A 15,503-nucleotide genomic window follows, 5' to 3' on the forward strand; every position below is an offset into this window, starting at 1 on the left:
GCAGCTTGCTCTGCTGGCAGCTTCCTCATCAACTCCGAGTTGCTGCACCCTTCCTCTGCTCTTTTATTTAGTTTACAAAAGTATCAGATTACATATCATGTGATCGTGTGTGAGTATATGAATGGGTATGGAGTAAGAAGGTGGGTGTGAATGTGGGTGTGGCTGTGTCTGGTAATTTCTCCATCAGTCTTGAGCACACTAGATTATAATATGAGAAGCAAACAGTTCTTTAAAGCGACAGTACAGCATGAAGCAATGATAATAAATTAAATTCTTCCAACAGCATGTTCCTGTACTGCATGACTTGTGCCAACTTTTCCTCATATTCATTAATACTCATATTCTGGGACAAGATGAAAATCATTGCAAGGACAAACGGTGTGTACAAAAATGCGAAGGACCGCACAAGGGTTAAAATTCAATGTGATGACTGCCATAAGGACAATGGCTAATGGTGCCAGTCACTGTGCATCCAATCTGCTCAAACTACACCCATCAATGTCCTGAGTGATGGCAGTTGTTGCATATTTAGTGCACAATGTTGATTGTAATAGATGGATATTACAGATTTCTAGCCAAATGCTCAGAGGCTTTTGAGGACAACCTCTACTGCTGAGATCTGAACCTAATTGAAACAACGCAGCATGTGACGCTCCACCCTTTCTCTACTGCGGAACACCCCGACATAGATATTAAAGATACAGACAGGCTGGAATGAAGGTAATAAATGACATCAGTTAGGTTTTTAATTTGTCTTCACACAAGCCAACCACCGACCACTGACGCAGAACCTTCAGTCAGTGAGGTCACTGGATGGGAATGTGTGTTACTCTCTATAGGATCACACTGAAATACGGGCACTGAACCATCACATCTGGCAGCTGCAGTGGCAAAATGAAGCTGTAGTTTTGTTTGTGGTCCCTTGTGACACCCATAAAGTAGAATTACCTGACTTAAATGAGCAGCCGTGTTCCCCCATGGCCAGCACAGAGTCATGACATTGGTCCCATTCAGTTACCAGTTGTTTTTTATTTGGCTAAGAGCTCATGCTCATAGAGGATGTCTTTATTGCCTTTAAAGGAGACATCTGTCTGTTCTCAACATAACGCACTGCTGTTTGAGGAACCAAGTTCTGTCAGGAGGGGGGAAAAATGAAAGTCCACTGTGAACTAAGTTCTAATATTTGTTCTGGTCTTATGAGAACACAACCTAAATGTTCCAGGGAGCAGACAGGGAGAATTTTAGAAAGAATTACAACTAATGCCCCCAAAATATCCTCACAAGTGTTATGCAACATAAACCTTGGTCCCAACTGGGGTACAATGTCAGTGTTTAATGTCTGGATTAAAACACTGAGATGACTCCGATCTATGGTTAACATCTAACTCAAGTGACCATAGTCTGCCCTCTCGCTCCTTGAGGACAGAACATCTTGTTTTGCTTGTTGACTTCTGGGCACATTATTGGGGAAGTTCCCAAATGCAGAAAATCCTGATAAAGGACACCTGGGGCCTGATGTATCAAAGTTGCGTAAGCACCAAAAAGTTGCTTACGCCCCTTTCTACGCTCACATTTAGATGTCTAAAAATTGAAATGATTGTAGAAATGTGCGGTCCCTACACACGTTTCTACAGCTGTCAGCCTTTGGCGACACTTGGTGCTGATGCACCAAGTAGTAATCAGAGTGATGTGCACATCAGAGACACACTTATGAACGATTAACTCACAAACGTGTTTGCAGTTATATTGGTGGATGTGAAAGAATGCAAGTGTTGAAGAAATGTTAGTAGCGGAAGCGTAGAACATCTCGCAATAAGACGGGAGTATGTATTCAGGGAACGCTTTACTGGAGGATTTACTGGAGAATGATGGTTATTGGCTGATGAGGTGGTTTTGTTTACCAAGGTCAGTGTTACTGTATAAATAATAATAAATAAATAAAGTAGGAAAATAGATATCATCCCAACAAGGCTTATTTTTTAAATAGTAACTCTGAATCTTGACACTGGAAGCCAATGTGTATGTCACATCAGTCCTGTACGATGGCTACTCTCAGTCTCAGCCGAGACTCAGTCTCAGCTACAGCACATACACAACTGCTTGCATAATCGCTCATTAACATGGATACAGATCCCCCCCCTAATGTGGCCCCATGTATACTGTAGAGTGCAACAGTCTTATCCATAGCAAGTGTCTGGATACAAGATATGCAAAATGATTTTTTTTCCTGATAGACAGACTTGCCATGACCTGGATGCTCTGTATGCTGGGATATGGTTTTAAAACACATGACCATGACTGCATCTGCCATCCAGGAAAATAAAAAAAAAATTATAAGTGCTATAGCTTGATGCTATTTTTCGTATTTCAGGAATAGCATTCAGGGCAGTTTGAAGTTTTTTGTTCAGTTTAAGGTAACCTCTCAAGGGTTATTGTGAAACCTCTACAGACCCACTCTGTATATGACCACTCTGCTTTAGAGGGCTTGCTATTGCTGTCTCAGGTAACACGAGGCTACATTCACACTACTGTGATTTCATTTAAAAATGGCATTGGTAGATGAAAAATGTCCGCAACCACCTGATTATACAGGGATATAAGGATGGTGTGAATAGGAAGCTGACTCTGCAGTCTCAGGATGTACTGTTGAGGAACATCTATAGTAAAGGTTAATGATTACTGTGATTAATCTGTAAAAAGACCTATTTGATAATACGGATTTTCTTTTTAAATTTAAATGGTCCTTGTTTTTTTTTTAGTTTGAATTCACATAATTTAATTGGTTATAAATCTTTTTTCCCCTGTGTTTTGCCCAACAGGACACACCTTGTATTAGAGCTGCAGCTTCATTTACATATACACCTTTCTCTGGATGAGATCATAATTTAATTTGTTTTTACAAAAGTGATATCCTTCTCATTTAAGGAGGATGTAAAACACTGATTGAGTTCCTAAATTATTCATGAAAATGTTTACTAAAGGTATTAGTCAAATAAAAAGATATAAAACCAATGAAGTCGACCCCCAACGGTGCACTTCTACATCCAATTTACTTTTCTAATTTACCTTATTTGGCCTATTTTGTTCGAGCGTTTCCGTTTTTCTTCACAATCCATTACATAATTGAATTCAATTATCAAATACTATACATTGTAATGCACTTTTTTATGAACGGTAGTTTCCTTTAAAACATCGGTGATGCTGAGAACATATTCGAGGCAACGGTGTGCTGATGTGGGCGGAGCGTTGCTGTTGCGCTGAAATGCACACTTCCAGCAGTGCTCTGTGAAGAAAAGTGCAAATTTGACATTGGTACATCACTACTGCAACACGTCAGCAAAGAGACTTATGAATAAATACAAACAGTATTTAAATCAGTAGTTGACAGTAGTTCATTATAATTTCATACAGAAAACTGCCGTGTGTAATTTGAATGTAATTTTCCCAATAGTCCACAGACCGCAGCAGAATCATTCAGACATATGAAGAGACAACTAATGTCTGATGATGATGATCATACTGATCTTTTATTTCCAATAGGGGCAGAAGTTATTCTTTCCTGTTAGAACAATATTTTTGTATTCATTTGCTGTCAAGTCCTTTTTATCCTTGTCAGGTTAAACCTGGATTAAAATTTAAAACGGTCAGGTGTGGACACAGAGAGATACTGTATATATTGATAATTTTACAATATATATCTCTGGACAGTTGTAATAAACGAGGATGAATAACTTTCTCATCAATACTCACGCATTCACTCTATCTGTAATCTGTTACCAAGTCTTTTCCCTGTGTTCTGCAGCTGTGACGCTGTTGCCTTTTTATTTTTCAGCGTCGTAATCGTTATAGGCATTAACTCGGTGTTTCGTGAGACAGCTTCAAGAAACGGACCTCAGGTCTCTGTTGAAGAGTTGTGAACAGGATTGTGTTGCAGTGATGCAACAGCCACATGTTCAACACTAATTGTGAGTACACACACTTGGAAACAGTCAATGGAATGGTGTATTTTTCCCCTCAAGCCTGAAGGATATACAATATAACAACAATCAAACGCTGATATCAACTCTATGGTTATTCCCTAGAGGACAATACAGTATTTCTGTAACCAGTTGAGCGGAATAATTTATTTATTTTTAATTCCTCTAGGGATCAGAGAAGCTTTCGTGACGTTTTCAAAGGGTAGGTGGAGTTCTTTTTTTGGGGTGTTTTTTTTTCTATAATGGGCAGAAATTAAGAGCTGTCACTTGCAGAGCGTTTTTTGCCAAAATGATGACTGGCAGGGTCTCTGTTTCGCAGATTAGGCTGGATCTTGTACATATGGGGACCCATGGACCAGCGCCAGCTCCCACGACCCTCCACTCCAGTTGGGATGGTGGCAGCTACAGCCACAGCAGTGGATGGGCAGGGCTTGTTTTGCAGCAGCTGAATAAGCATAGTCATCTCTGGGGCTAGCTGTGACACCATGCTGGTCCTGACGCGGTCCACCGTGTCCTCATCACAGTCCATCAGGCTTTGCAGCAGTTTACCATAAAACCTAGAAAGACAGCATAGATTGTAGTACGTATATTTACTCCAGCGGATGTTCTTGGTAGTTCACCTAGTGCTATATATTTAGACATGTTCCCTAACAGTGTAATGTCATCCATATGGGAGTGACCGTCCTGGCTTCAGATTTTTCAAAGTCTTGTTCTCCCTCTTCCTGTACTTCAGTATCCACACCCAGAATGTAATCCTGCATGATTGAACAGAACAGTGGGCAGCTTTAAGCTGCCCAGGGAGCAGTGTGTGGGGACAGTACCATGCTCAGAGCACCTCAGTGGTAACTTGGCAGCTGGTGGACTCAAACCTCAAGCCTTCCAGATCCAAGTCCGCTTCCTTAACCACTAAGCACCACTGTTTGATAGGCTTCCATTGTAGGAGGCAAGTGGTTACTAAGACACAAGTATCAATTGTTTTTTTTTTTGCACCAAATGAGTAGCGCTCAAATCTCGTTGTACACTGTACAAGGACAATAAAGGCTATTCTATTCTATTCTATTCTATTCACAACACATTTAAGAGCTTACTTATGTGACATTCAGGATGAGGTTTTCACAGTTCACAGTTTATGATTATTTGGTATCTCTAGCTTCGGTGTGCACTCACACTAGCCAATCGTTCCATGCCAAAGCACATTTGCCTCCTAAAATCTGGATTCTATGGCTACTGTGAGTTCTTCCTGGGCACGGTACTGTTGGAAGAAGCACAGTATACTTGATTATGTATGCACAGATGTGAAGTTGAGTACGCAATCTGCAAAATGTAACCATGACGTATAAAGCAGGTGACTCCTTGTCCTTTAAAATCAACGAGTAGAGATCTCCCCTGCCCTCATATTGGTATTTTTGAAAGGCTGTTTTCAGCTTTTGTGGCATTGTTTGTTCAGAACGCCTATTTTGACTCTAGTTAACATAGTAAAACAAATAACTGCATCGGTCCAGACCACATTCATTCTCTGCCTGGATAATCACCGAAGCACACCTGCCGTTCCTCAGCACCTGCCTTCAATCAACCCATCACTCTGACGGCATAAAAACCCTGGCCTTTCTCCCACTGGTCGTCAGATCGTTTGTTCAGCCACTGTGGTAACTAATGTCCAGATTGACTTGAACAATTGTTCCTTGTGATTCCTGTTGAAGTGGAATTAGAAAATAAATCCTTGTTTTTTCACTTAACGTCGTCTGAGCCTGCATTTGGGTCATTACCGGTTTAAATCATGACACAGGAACCACACGTCTTTTGTCCTCTTAGAATCTAATTTTATTTACACTGCAGTCTCATCATTAGATTTCACCTTTTCTTCCACACCAATCTAAAGCAGCATGTACATGTACAGTGAGGTGAGCGCTCACCTATTAGGGAAGTGACTTGGCAGCTGTGCCATTTCACCAATAGCATCTGGATTAGATCGGGCCACAGTGCAGATATCCAGCTTGCTGTAACACTCCTCTTGGACCTCAGATATCATTCTTTGGAAGGTGGAGCAACGACGGATGGTTGTGAATGCCTTTGACGTGATGCCGTTGGCAATGCACTTAAGGCTCTCCTTCACAAATGCTTTACCCTGTGAATGAACACAGGGCTTGACTTTTGCTGTGTCTGTCAGTTACACCCATATGATACTTCAAACAGGCATGAAAAAGCATGACAGAATGAGATAATATTTGTATGTCTGTGTCTGTTATCATGTAAATACCTGAGTGTCAAATTTAGCAGCACTGTATAAGAAGGACTTGCAGATGTCATGCATGCCATCTGTGTCACAAGTTGAGTTTTCCAGGCAGGCAAAGGCTCCGCAGCCAACTTGGAGGGCACTGTCGAGACAGCGTGCCACATCTGCTGTGGGCAGAGAGAATAGAGCATCAGCAGGGGAGCCCAACAGAGGGTTCACTGGGAATCACTGCACACTCACTGAGCCGAGTACATGAGGGCAACTGGGTGTGTGCCAAAAAATGCAAGGGACAAAAGAGAACTATCTTACTTTCGCGATTCACAAAAGACATTCTGTATAGTCCTTAGGGGGCGAATAGTGACTCGACTGGAGACTGGGCACCTTACAGCTCTGAGGGACTCAAATACTGTTTGGTACTTATGCACATTTCTCCTGGCAGGGATCCGTAAACCACTGTTTGGATCTTTTCAGCAGGGCTTGGATGAACAACACCAGAAATACCAAACAGTTTCCTACAAAACTGTTGGCGTGCCTGGAGACACACGCACATAAACATACACTTGCACCGCTGGCACACATGCATGCAAATGCACGGTGCCACAGGACTGTTTTCAATTATTTTGCACAGGCTTTGATTGTCAAACTGAGTTCCAGCCCTCTGGTTTAAAACCACTTTAATATTCTGAATGTTTAACTAAACAGGTGCCACAGTTAATATGAATATTCAGAGAAGATTGCATGCACATGTCCATGATAAGATACACACTGACATTCTGTTTTAAAACCACAGACTTGGAAGTGCTGTGTGACCCACACGGGGAGGACATACACACGTGGACAAAATTGTTGGTACCCCTCAGTTAAAGAAGGGAAAACCCAAAATTCTCACTGAAATCACTTGAAACTTACAAAAGTAACAATAAATAAAAATTTATTGAAAATTAAATAATCAAAATCAGCCATTACTTTTGAATTGTTGATTAACATAATTATTTAAAAAACCAAACTAATGAAATAGGGCTGGACAAAATTGATGGTACCCATAACTTAATATTTTGTTGCACAACCTTTTGAGGCAATCACTGCAATTAAACGATTTCTGTATTTGTCAATGAGCATTCTGCAGCTGTCAACAGGTATTTTGGCCCACTCCTCATGAGCAAACTGCTCCAGTTGTCTCAGGTTTGATGGGTGTCTTCTCCAAATGGCATGTTTCAGCTCCTTCCACAGATGTTCAATGGGATTCAGATCTGGGCTCATGGAAGGCCACTTTAGAATAGTCCAACGCTTTTCTCTCAGCCATTCTTGGGTGTTTTTGGCTGTGTGTTTTGGATCGTTGTCCTGTTGGAAGACCCATGACCTGCGACTGAGACCAAGCTTTCTGACACTAGGCAGCACATTTCTCTCCAGAATGCCTTGATAGTCTTCAGATTTCATTTTACCTTGCACACATTCAAGACACCCTGTGCCAGATGCAGCAAAGCAGCCCCAAAACATTACTGAGCCTCCTCCATGTTTCACCGTAGGGACAGTGTTCTTTTCTTCGTATGCTTGGTTTTTGAGTCTATGAACATAGAGTTGATGTGCCTTACCAAAAAGCTCCAGTTTGGTCTCATCTGTCCAAAGGACATCCTCCCAGAAGCTTTGTGGCTTGTCAACATGCATTTTTGCAAATTCCAGTCTCGCTTTTTTATGATTTTTTTTCAGCAGTGGTGTCCTCCTTGGTCGTCTCCCATGAAGTCCACTTTGGCTCAAACAACGACGAATGGTGCGATCTGACACTGATGTACCTTGGCCTTGGAGTTCACCTTTAATTTCTTTGGAGGTTGTTCTGGGCTCTTTGGATACAATTCGAACGATCCGTCTCTTCAATTTGTCATCAATTTTCCTCTTGCGGCCACGTCCAGGGAGGTTGGCTACTGTCCCATGGGTCTTGAACTTCTGAATAATATGAGGCACTGTTGTCACAGGAACTTCAAGCTGTTTAGAGATGGTCTTATAGCCTTTACCTTTAAGATGTTTGTCTATAATTTTTTTTCGTATGTCCTGGGACAATTCTCTCCTTCGCTTTCTGTTGTCCATGTTCAGTGTGGTACACACCTTTTCACCAAACAGCAGAGTGACTACTTGTCTACCTTTAAATAGGCAGACTGACTGATTATGAGTTTGGAAACACCTGTGATGTCAATTGAAGGACACACCTGAGTTAATCATGTCACTCTGGTCAAATAGTTTTCAATCTTTTATAGAGGTACCATCATTTTTGTCCAGGCCTGTTTCATTAGTTTGTTTTTTTAAATAATTATGTTAATCAACAATTCAAAAGTGATGGCTGATTTTGATTATTTAATTTTCAATAAATTTTTATTTATTGTTACTTTTGTAAGTTTCAAGTGATTTCAGTGAGAATTGTGGGTTTTCCCTTCTTTAACTGAGGGGTACCAACAATTTTGTCCACGTGTGTAGACAGTTTGACAAGCTGCATTACTGAATACATAAACTTCTGCGTGGAAACTACTGTACCCTTCAAAAACTTAGTGTTTCTCCAACAATAAACCATAGGTCACGTCTGATCTAAAGAATCTACTTAACCAGAAAAAGCTGATTTTTAGGACTGGGGACAGGGAAGAGCTAAGGAGAATTCAGAAGGAGGTAAAGAAGCAGGTGAGGAGGGAGAAGGATGCCTACAGAAGGAAGCTGGAACAACACCTCCAAGAATGCAATTCAAGGGAGGTTGTGGAGGGGCCTGAACACAATCTCAAGCTACAGCAACAACAGCAGAAGTACAGCTGCGGACGGGGAAGAGAGGTGGGCAAATGAACTTAACTTTTTTTTAACAGGTTTGACTCTGACTGTTGAGGGACTGTGCTGACCAACTCTGTGTTGTCATACAGCACATCTTCAACCTGAGCCTCAGACTGGAGGTGGTACCAGCGCTGTAGAAAACCTCTTTTGTGGTCCCAGTACTGAAGACTGTGCAACCCAGAGAGCTGAACCACTACAGACCTGTAGCCCTAACGTCTCACCTGATGAAGACGATGGAGAGGATCGTACTCCAGCACCTATGCTCACTCTCCCAGGCAGCCATGGACCCTCTACAGTTTGCATACCGTCCAGCAATTGGGGTAGATGACGCACTCATGTACCTTCTGCACCGGTCCTGGTCACACCTGGAGACTGCAGGATGCGCTGTGAGAGTCATGTTCTTTGACTTCTCCAGTGCCTTCAACACCATCCAGCCATCACTCCTCAGGACGAAGCTGGAAGGGGCAGGACTAGACAGTTCCCTAACTGCATGGATCATCAACTACTTCTCCAACAGACCACAGTTTGTGAAGCTTCAGAACTGTGTGTCTGATGTGGTAGTTTCTAGCACAGGGGCACCACAAGGAACTGTTCTCGCTCCTTTTCTTTTCACCCTGTATACTGCCGACTTCAAATACAACACGGACAACTGTCACTTACAGAAGTTCTCAGATGATACAGCCATTGTTGGGCACATATCAGATGGGGACCATAAAGTATATAAATCAGCGATCATTGATTTTGTTAAGTGGTGAACTGCCTTCAAATCAACACCACCAAAACCAAGGAGATGGTGATTGATTTTCGTAGGTGAACCCACCATACACTAGTGAACACTCAGGGCAACGACATAGAGATGGTCGAGGATTACATATACCTGTGTGTTCACTTAAACAATAAACTGGACTGGTTTACAAACACTGGTGTTCTGTACAGGAAGGGTCAAAGTCGTCTCCACCTACTGAGGAGACTGAGGTCCTTCGGGGTGTGTCAGAACTTTTTATGACTCTGTGGTGGTGCACTATTCTATGCCATCATCTGTTAGGGAAGTGGTTTAACCTCTAGAGACAAAAAATCGTCTGGAGAAGCTGGTTAGGAGAGCCAGCTCGGCCGTGAACTGTCCCTTAAAGACTCTGGAAGAGGTGGGTGAGAGAAGGATTTTAGCCAAGCTAAAATCCATTATGGGCAATCCCTCTCACCCTCTGTTTGACACTGTGGGAGTGCTGAGCAGCTCTTTCAGCAACAGGCTGCTGCAACCTCAGTGCAGAACTGAATGCTTTCGGCAGTCTTTCCTCCCATCAGCCATCAGACTGTTTAATGCACAACAATAGTACTGTTCTGGTCTTTCAACATATTACAATCCCTCAATCAATATTGTTTACATATGCCAAGCCTTTACATAACTGCACTGCATATTGTTTGTATTTTTATTTTGTTCCACGCACACCACTACTAACTTAGTCACTTTATTTTGCAGGTCACTTTAAATTTTGATATCACCCTGTAAATACTATGTCTACCCTGCTGTTACTTTACCTTTAGTACTACATGTCTATCCTGCTGCTGTAACAAGTGAATTTCCCCGGTGTGGGATGAATAAAGTCTTGTCTTGTCTTGTCTTGTCTTGTTTTGTCTTGTCTTGTCTTGTCTTGTCTTGTCTTGTCTTGTCGCCGGCTCTGATGGAACCCTGATATAGGGTTAACATCACATCTATCTGTCATGTCTGTCTGTTTCCATGTTTTCCTGTTGTCTTTGTGGGGTAATCTTTGGGATCACACTCACCTGTTGTTAATTAGCTTCACTTGTGTCACCTGGTGTTCCCTGTGTATATATACCCCTCTCCCTCACTCTGTCGGGGTGGGATCGTTGTGTGTTTTTGGATCATTGTGTTAAATCTTCGTGTTCGTGAGTTTCCTACTCTGTGTTTCCTCGTGTTCAGTGTTTCCGCGTGTTCCAAAGAGAATTCCATGCCTGTTAGTTCTTCGTGTTTCGTTAATTTGGACTTTGTTAAAAAAACTTCCTGCGCCAGAAAGAGTCTCACCAGTACTGCATTTGGGTCCTGCCTGCTTCCTGCGATGCCCGCACGTGGATATAGGGTTAACATCACATCTATCTGTCATGTCTGTCTGTTTCCGTGTTTTCCTGTTGTCTTTGTGGGGTAATCTTTGGGATCACACTCACCTGTTGTTAATTAGCTTCACTTGTGTCACCTGGTGTTCCCTGTGTATATATACCCCTCTCCCTCACTCTGTCGGGGTGGGATCATTGTGTGTTTTTGGATCATTGTGTTAAATCTTCGTGTTCGTGAGTTTCCTACTCTGTGTTTCCTCGTGTTCAGTGTTTCCGCGTGTTCCAAAGAGAATTCCATGCCTGTTAGTTCTTTGTGTTTCGTTAATTTGGACTTTGTTAAAAAAACTTCCTGCGCCAGAAAGAGTCTCACCAGTACTGCATTTGGGTCCTGCCTGCTTCCTGCGATGCCCGCACGTGGATATAGGGTTAACATCACATCTATCTGTCATGTCTGTCTGTTTCCATGTTTTCCTGTTGTCTTTGTGGGGTAATCTTTGGGATCACACTCACCTGTTGTTAATTAGCTTCACTTGTGTCACCTGGTGTTCCCTGTGTATATATACCCCTCTCCCTCACTCTGTCGGGGTGGGATCATTGTGTGTTTTTGGATCATTGTGTTAAATCTTCGTGTTCGTGAGTTTCCTACTCTGTGTTTCCTCGTGTTCAGTGTTTCCGCGTGTTCCAAAGAGAATTCCATGCCTGTTAGTTCTTCGTGTTTCGTTAATTTGGACTTTGTTAAAAAAACTTCCTGCGCCAGAAAGAGTCTCACCAGTACTGCATTTGGGTCCTGCCTGCTTCCTGCGATGCCCGCACGTGGATATAGGGTTAACATCACATCTATCTGTCATGTCTGTCTGTTTCCATGTTTTCCTGTTGTCTTTGTGGGGTAATCTTTGGGATCACACTCACCTGTTGTTAATTAGCTTCACTTGTGTCACCTGGTGTTCCCTGTGTATATATACCCCTCTCCCTCACTCTGTCGGGGTGGGATCGTTGTGTGTTTTTGGATCATTGTGTTAAATCTTCGTGTTCGTGAGTTTCCTACTCTGTGTTTCCTCGTGTTCCGTGTTTCCGCGTGTTCCAAAGAGAATTCCATGCCTGTTAGTTCTTCGTGTTTCGTTAATTTGGACTTTGTTAATAAAACTTCCTGCACCAGAAAGAGTCTCACCAGTACTGCATTTGGGTCCTGCCTGCTTCCTGCGATGCCCGCACGTGGATATAGGGTTAACATCACATCTATCTGTCATGTCTGTCTGTTTCCGTGTTTTCCTGTTGTCTTTGTGGGGTAATCTTTGGGATCACACTCACCTGTTGTTAATTAGCTTCACTTGTGTCACCTGGTGTTCCCTGTGTATATATACCCCTCTCCCTCACTCTGTCGGGGTGGGATCATTGTGTGTTTTTGGATCATTGTGTTAGATCTTCGTGTTCGTGAGTTTCCTACTCTGTGTTTCCTCGTGTTCAGTGTTTCCGCGTGTTCCAAAGAGAATTCCATGCCTGTTAGTTCTTCGTGTTTCGTTAATTTGGACTTTGTTAAAAAAACTTCCTGCGCCAGAAAGAGTCTCACCAGTACTGCATTTGGGTCCTGCCTGCTTCCTGCGATGCCCGCACGTGGATATAGGGTTAACATCACATCTATCTGTCATGTCTGTCTGTTTCCATGTTTTCCTGTTGTCTTTGTGGGGTAATCTTTGGGATCACACTCACCTGTTGTTAATTAGCTTCACTTGTGTCACCTGGTGTTCCCTGTGTATATATACCCCTCTCCCTCACTCTGTCGGGGTGGGATCATTGTGTGTTTTTGGATCATTGTGTTAGATCTTCGTGTTCGTGAGTTTCCTACTCTGTGTTTCCTCGTGTTCCGTGTTTCCGCGTGTTCCAAAGAGAATTCCATGCCTGTTAGTTCTTCGTGTTTCGTTAATTTGGACTTTGTTAATAAAACTTCCTGCACCAGAAAGAGTCTCACCAGTACTGCATTTGGGTCCTGCCTGCTTCCTGCGATGCCCGCACGTGACACTATCAGGTTATCAAAATGGTGACCTTAAGTTTACTTTAAATATTTTGTATGTTCTTCAAGTAATTGGGGGTCAAAAATTTACAAAAAAGAAGAGCTACACCTTCCCCACCTTCAGGGGGTGGTATACGTGTAATTTGCATAGTTTTAGTGAGTGCCCTGTTTGAACATTCTGCTGCCACTTGGCCAGGTCGTCATTGTAAATAGAAACTGTCCCCAATAGACCAGCTGAAATAGGGATTTATAATGTGAATAAACATTAGTAAAATAAAAATATTAAGAGCTAACTTTGTAGCATGGTCCTATAAGTCGCATTACTACAACATTTAATCAACATTTAATTAACATTTAATCATTTAACACACTAACGAACAATTTGAGGCAACAGACAGAATTGCCCCAAAGCAACACAGCAACATGCGTGTTTTTGTAGTGAGATGATAACGTTAGTGTTACACAATCCTTTTTACTTCCTACCTGCAAAGACTGTTAGACGTAATACACAAACATATTGTATGTAACACTAATCAAATAACCTCCACCCAGTTCAACCAGAAACTGAAGAAATTATTGAATTGATTAACCTACACAATTAATGAATCACTGATTCCTCTTGTTTCACTTTGAACTGTTTTAGCCTGAGTAAAGTCACAGCCAAACCTAGCAGTCATTGGTTGGAGGAGAAGCACATTCTGTACAGGTCACCAGTCCAACAGAAGTCAACAAATGGAGACAAACACCCACTCACATCACAAATCTTCAATCTATAATCAATCTTTGAAAATGGCAACAAGCATCTTCCATACAAATACCAATTATGGCCACATGGAAACTAAGTTCCTCTCACCACATCCTCTAATAGAACAATCTTCTCATTTCCATATTCTGGATTTTTGAAAGGCAAACCTCTAGTCCTTTGTATTATCTATTAAAACAACATGTCTCTAAAGGTCACAAGTCTCTCCATCTCTCTTTTAATCATGGACCCTTATTTTGACCTGCACGGTCAGATTTAGGCTGTCTGTCATTAGAGATCAAATACAGAGAGAGTGTTCTTCAAATAATATGATGATGAAGCAGTTCCTGAGTCAGCACCCCCAACACCCAAAAAAACACCCAATCCAAAAGTCAATATCTGAATGATGACACACCACATTGTGCTTTGCTATGTCATTTCTTAACAGATATAGAGTATTGTCTGAAACTAAATGTGTTGCATTTTTGAATTGAAATGACAGCCACGCACGAAGGACTGTGCAATGCTTTAGCATAGTTTGATATAAGGCATCTAGGTTCCATAAGGAATATCAATATTATTATCAATTAGGGCCATTGGATGCCACAATAATTGTGAATGCTTGAACCAATGCTGCAGAGACTATCAGCATGACATAGGCTGAGCTTTCAGGTGTCAGCACCAAGCTCAATGCTCATCTGTTGCCGGCAGGACACCGGCAAAAATCCACAGCGTTAATCCTGCAGCCTTCTCCCTGAATCCACGCACTCTCTCAGACAAAAAAGACTGCGATGGCTTCAAAAATGCAAAGAATAAATAAGACGGACAAAAAGACAGAAAGAAAGCAAGTCTTGCACACAGAATCTGAGGTATTAATGGTGCGTAAAGGAAGAAAAAAAACCAAGCTGTGCCTTCACTCTGTGATAATATGCAAATAAGAGCAGCGTGATACTTACAAGGGCTGTTGGAAGAGAAGCGTGCTCTCCTGGGCGCATAAGACTCGTTCTGGTCCAATTCATATGCAGATGCGTTCAGCACCATCAAGAGGAAAAGTCGACTCCTCAAAGGCATCGTCCTCTCAGCACAGAAGGTGATGGAACTCAGCGGAAAGAGGCGCCGCCTGCTCTGTGTGCACTTCATAAAGAAGAGATCGCTCCAAAAGCGCTGGAAAAGAGAACAGATGTGTGTGGAAATAATGAAGGACAAGTACAGCAGTGGTGCCGACAGTGTCTCTCTAAACTGGACTCCTCACGGTCTCTTTGAATGTCATGACAGATGGAGCCAACATCAGGTCTGCCTGCGTTTATATAAGAGCGCTGCGCCTTACGAGTTTGGCGTGTGGACCAATCAGAACGCAGCGTTCAACACAGCGCTCCTTCTCTCCCCACTAATTGATAAAACGGGTACTTCCCAAGTGATGGGTCGTGGCTCACTGGTGGGCATATAAGTATTGCAGATATATAAGTGAACTTTAGAAACATTTAAAAATGTTTTATTTGTGTGTGTTTTCATACCAAACAGCCGATTCCATTACAATATTTATGACCCAAATCTGCTTCTTACTTACCAATAATAGTTGTGCTCATCATTCATCTCGCTGCATTTTGTGTTACATTCTTGTCAGGACCTTTTGCAGATCGGCCAGTAACCTTCACATTAGCCTTAGGG

General features: G+C 42.2%; 2 protein-coding genes across 4 annotated transcripts in view; both read right to left on the reverse strand.

Annotated features, from left to right (window-relative positions):
• LOC103397188 (glutamine--fructose-6-phosphate aminotransferase [isomerizing] 1-like) overlaps positions 1-15,503 on the reverse strand; it is a 561,006-nt gene that overhangs the window by 248,654 nt on the left and 296,849 nt on the right. The gene's annotated exons all lie outside the window — the stretch shown is intronic.
• On the reverse strand, positions 4,231-15,208 carry LOC103397181 (stanniocalcin-like). Its single transcript, XM_008335406.2, has 4 exons — positions 14,792-15,208; positions 6,235-6,377; positions 5,891-6,102; positions 4,231-4,534 (listed from the first exon to the last, which is right to left on the reverse strand). The coding sequence occupies exons 1-4, from the start codon at positions 14,973-14,975 to the stop codon at positions 4,231-4,233; spliced, it is 843 nt and encodes a 280-aa protein (XP_008333628.1). The 5' UTR covers positions 14,976-15,208.

Source organism: Cynoglossus semilaevis, chromosome W (assembly GCF_000523025.1).
Source record: "Cynoglossus semilaevis isolate Cse_v1.0 chromosome W, Cse_v1.0, whole genome shotgun sequence".
Taxonomy (NCBI): domain Eukaryota; kingdom Metazoa; phylum Chordata; class Actinopteri; order Pleuronectiformes; family Cynoglossidae; genus Cynoglossus; species Cynoglossus semilaevis.

What these genes read in the sequence shown, in the direction of transcription:
- LOC103397181 (XM_008335406.2), bottom strand. Translation starts at nt 14,975, where the DNA reads ATGAAGTGCACACAGAGCAGGCGGCGCCTCTTTCCGCTGAGTTCCATC. An exon ending in CTTCTCTTCCAACAGCCCTT is followed by an intron (nt 6,378 to 14,791) that starts GTAAGTATCACG and finishes CTCTGCCCACAG; the next exon opens with CAGATGTGGCACGCTGTCTC. An exon ending in CCAAGTCACTTCCCTAATAG is followed by an intron (nt 4,535 to 5,890) that starts GTGAGCGCTCAC and finishes CTGTCTTTCTAG; the next exon opens with GTTTTATGGTAAACTGCTGC.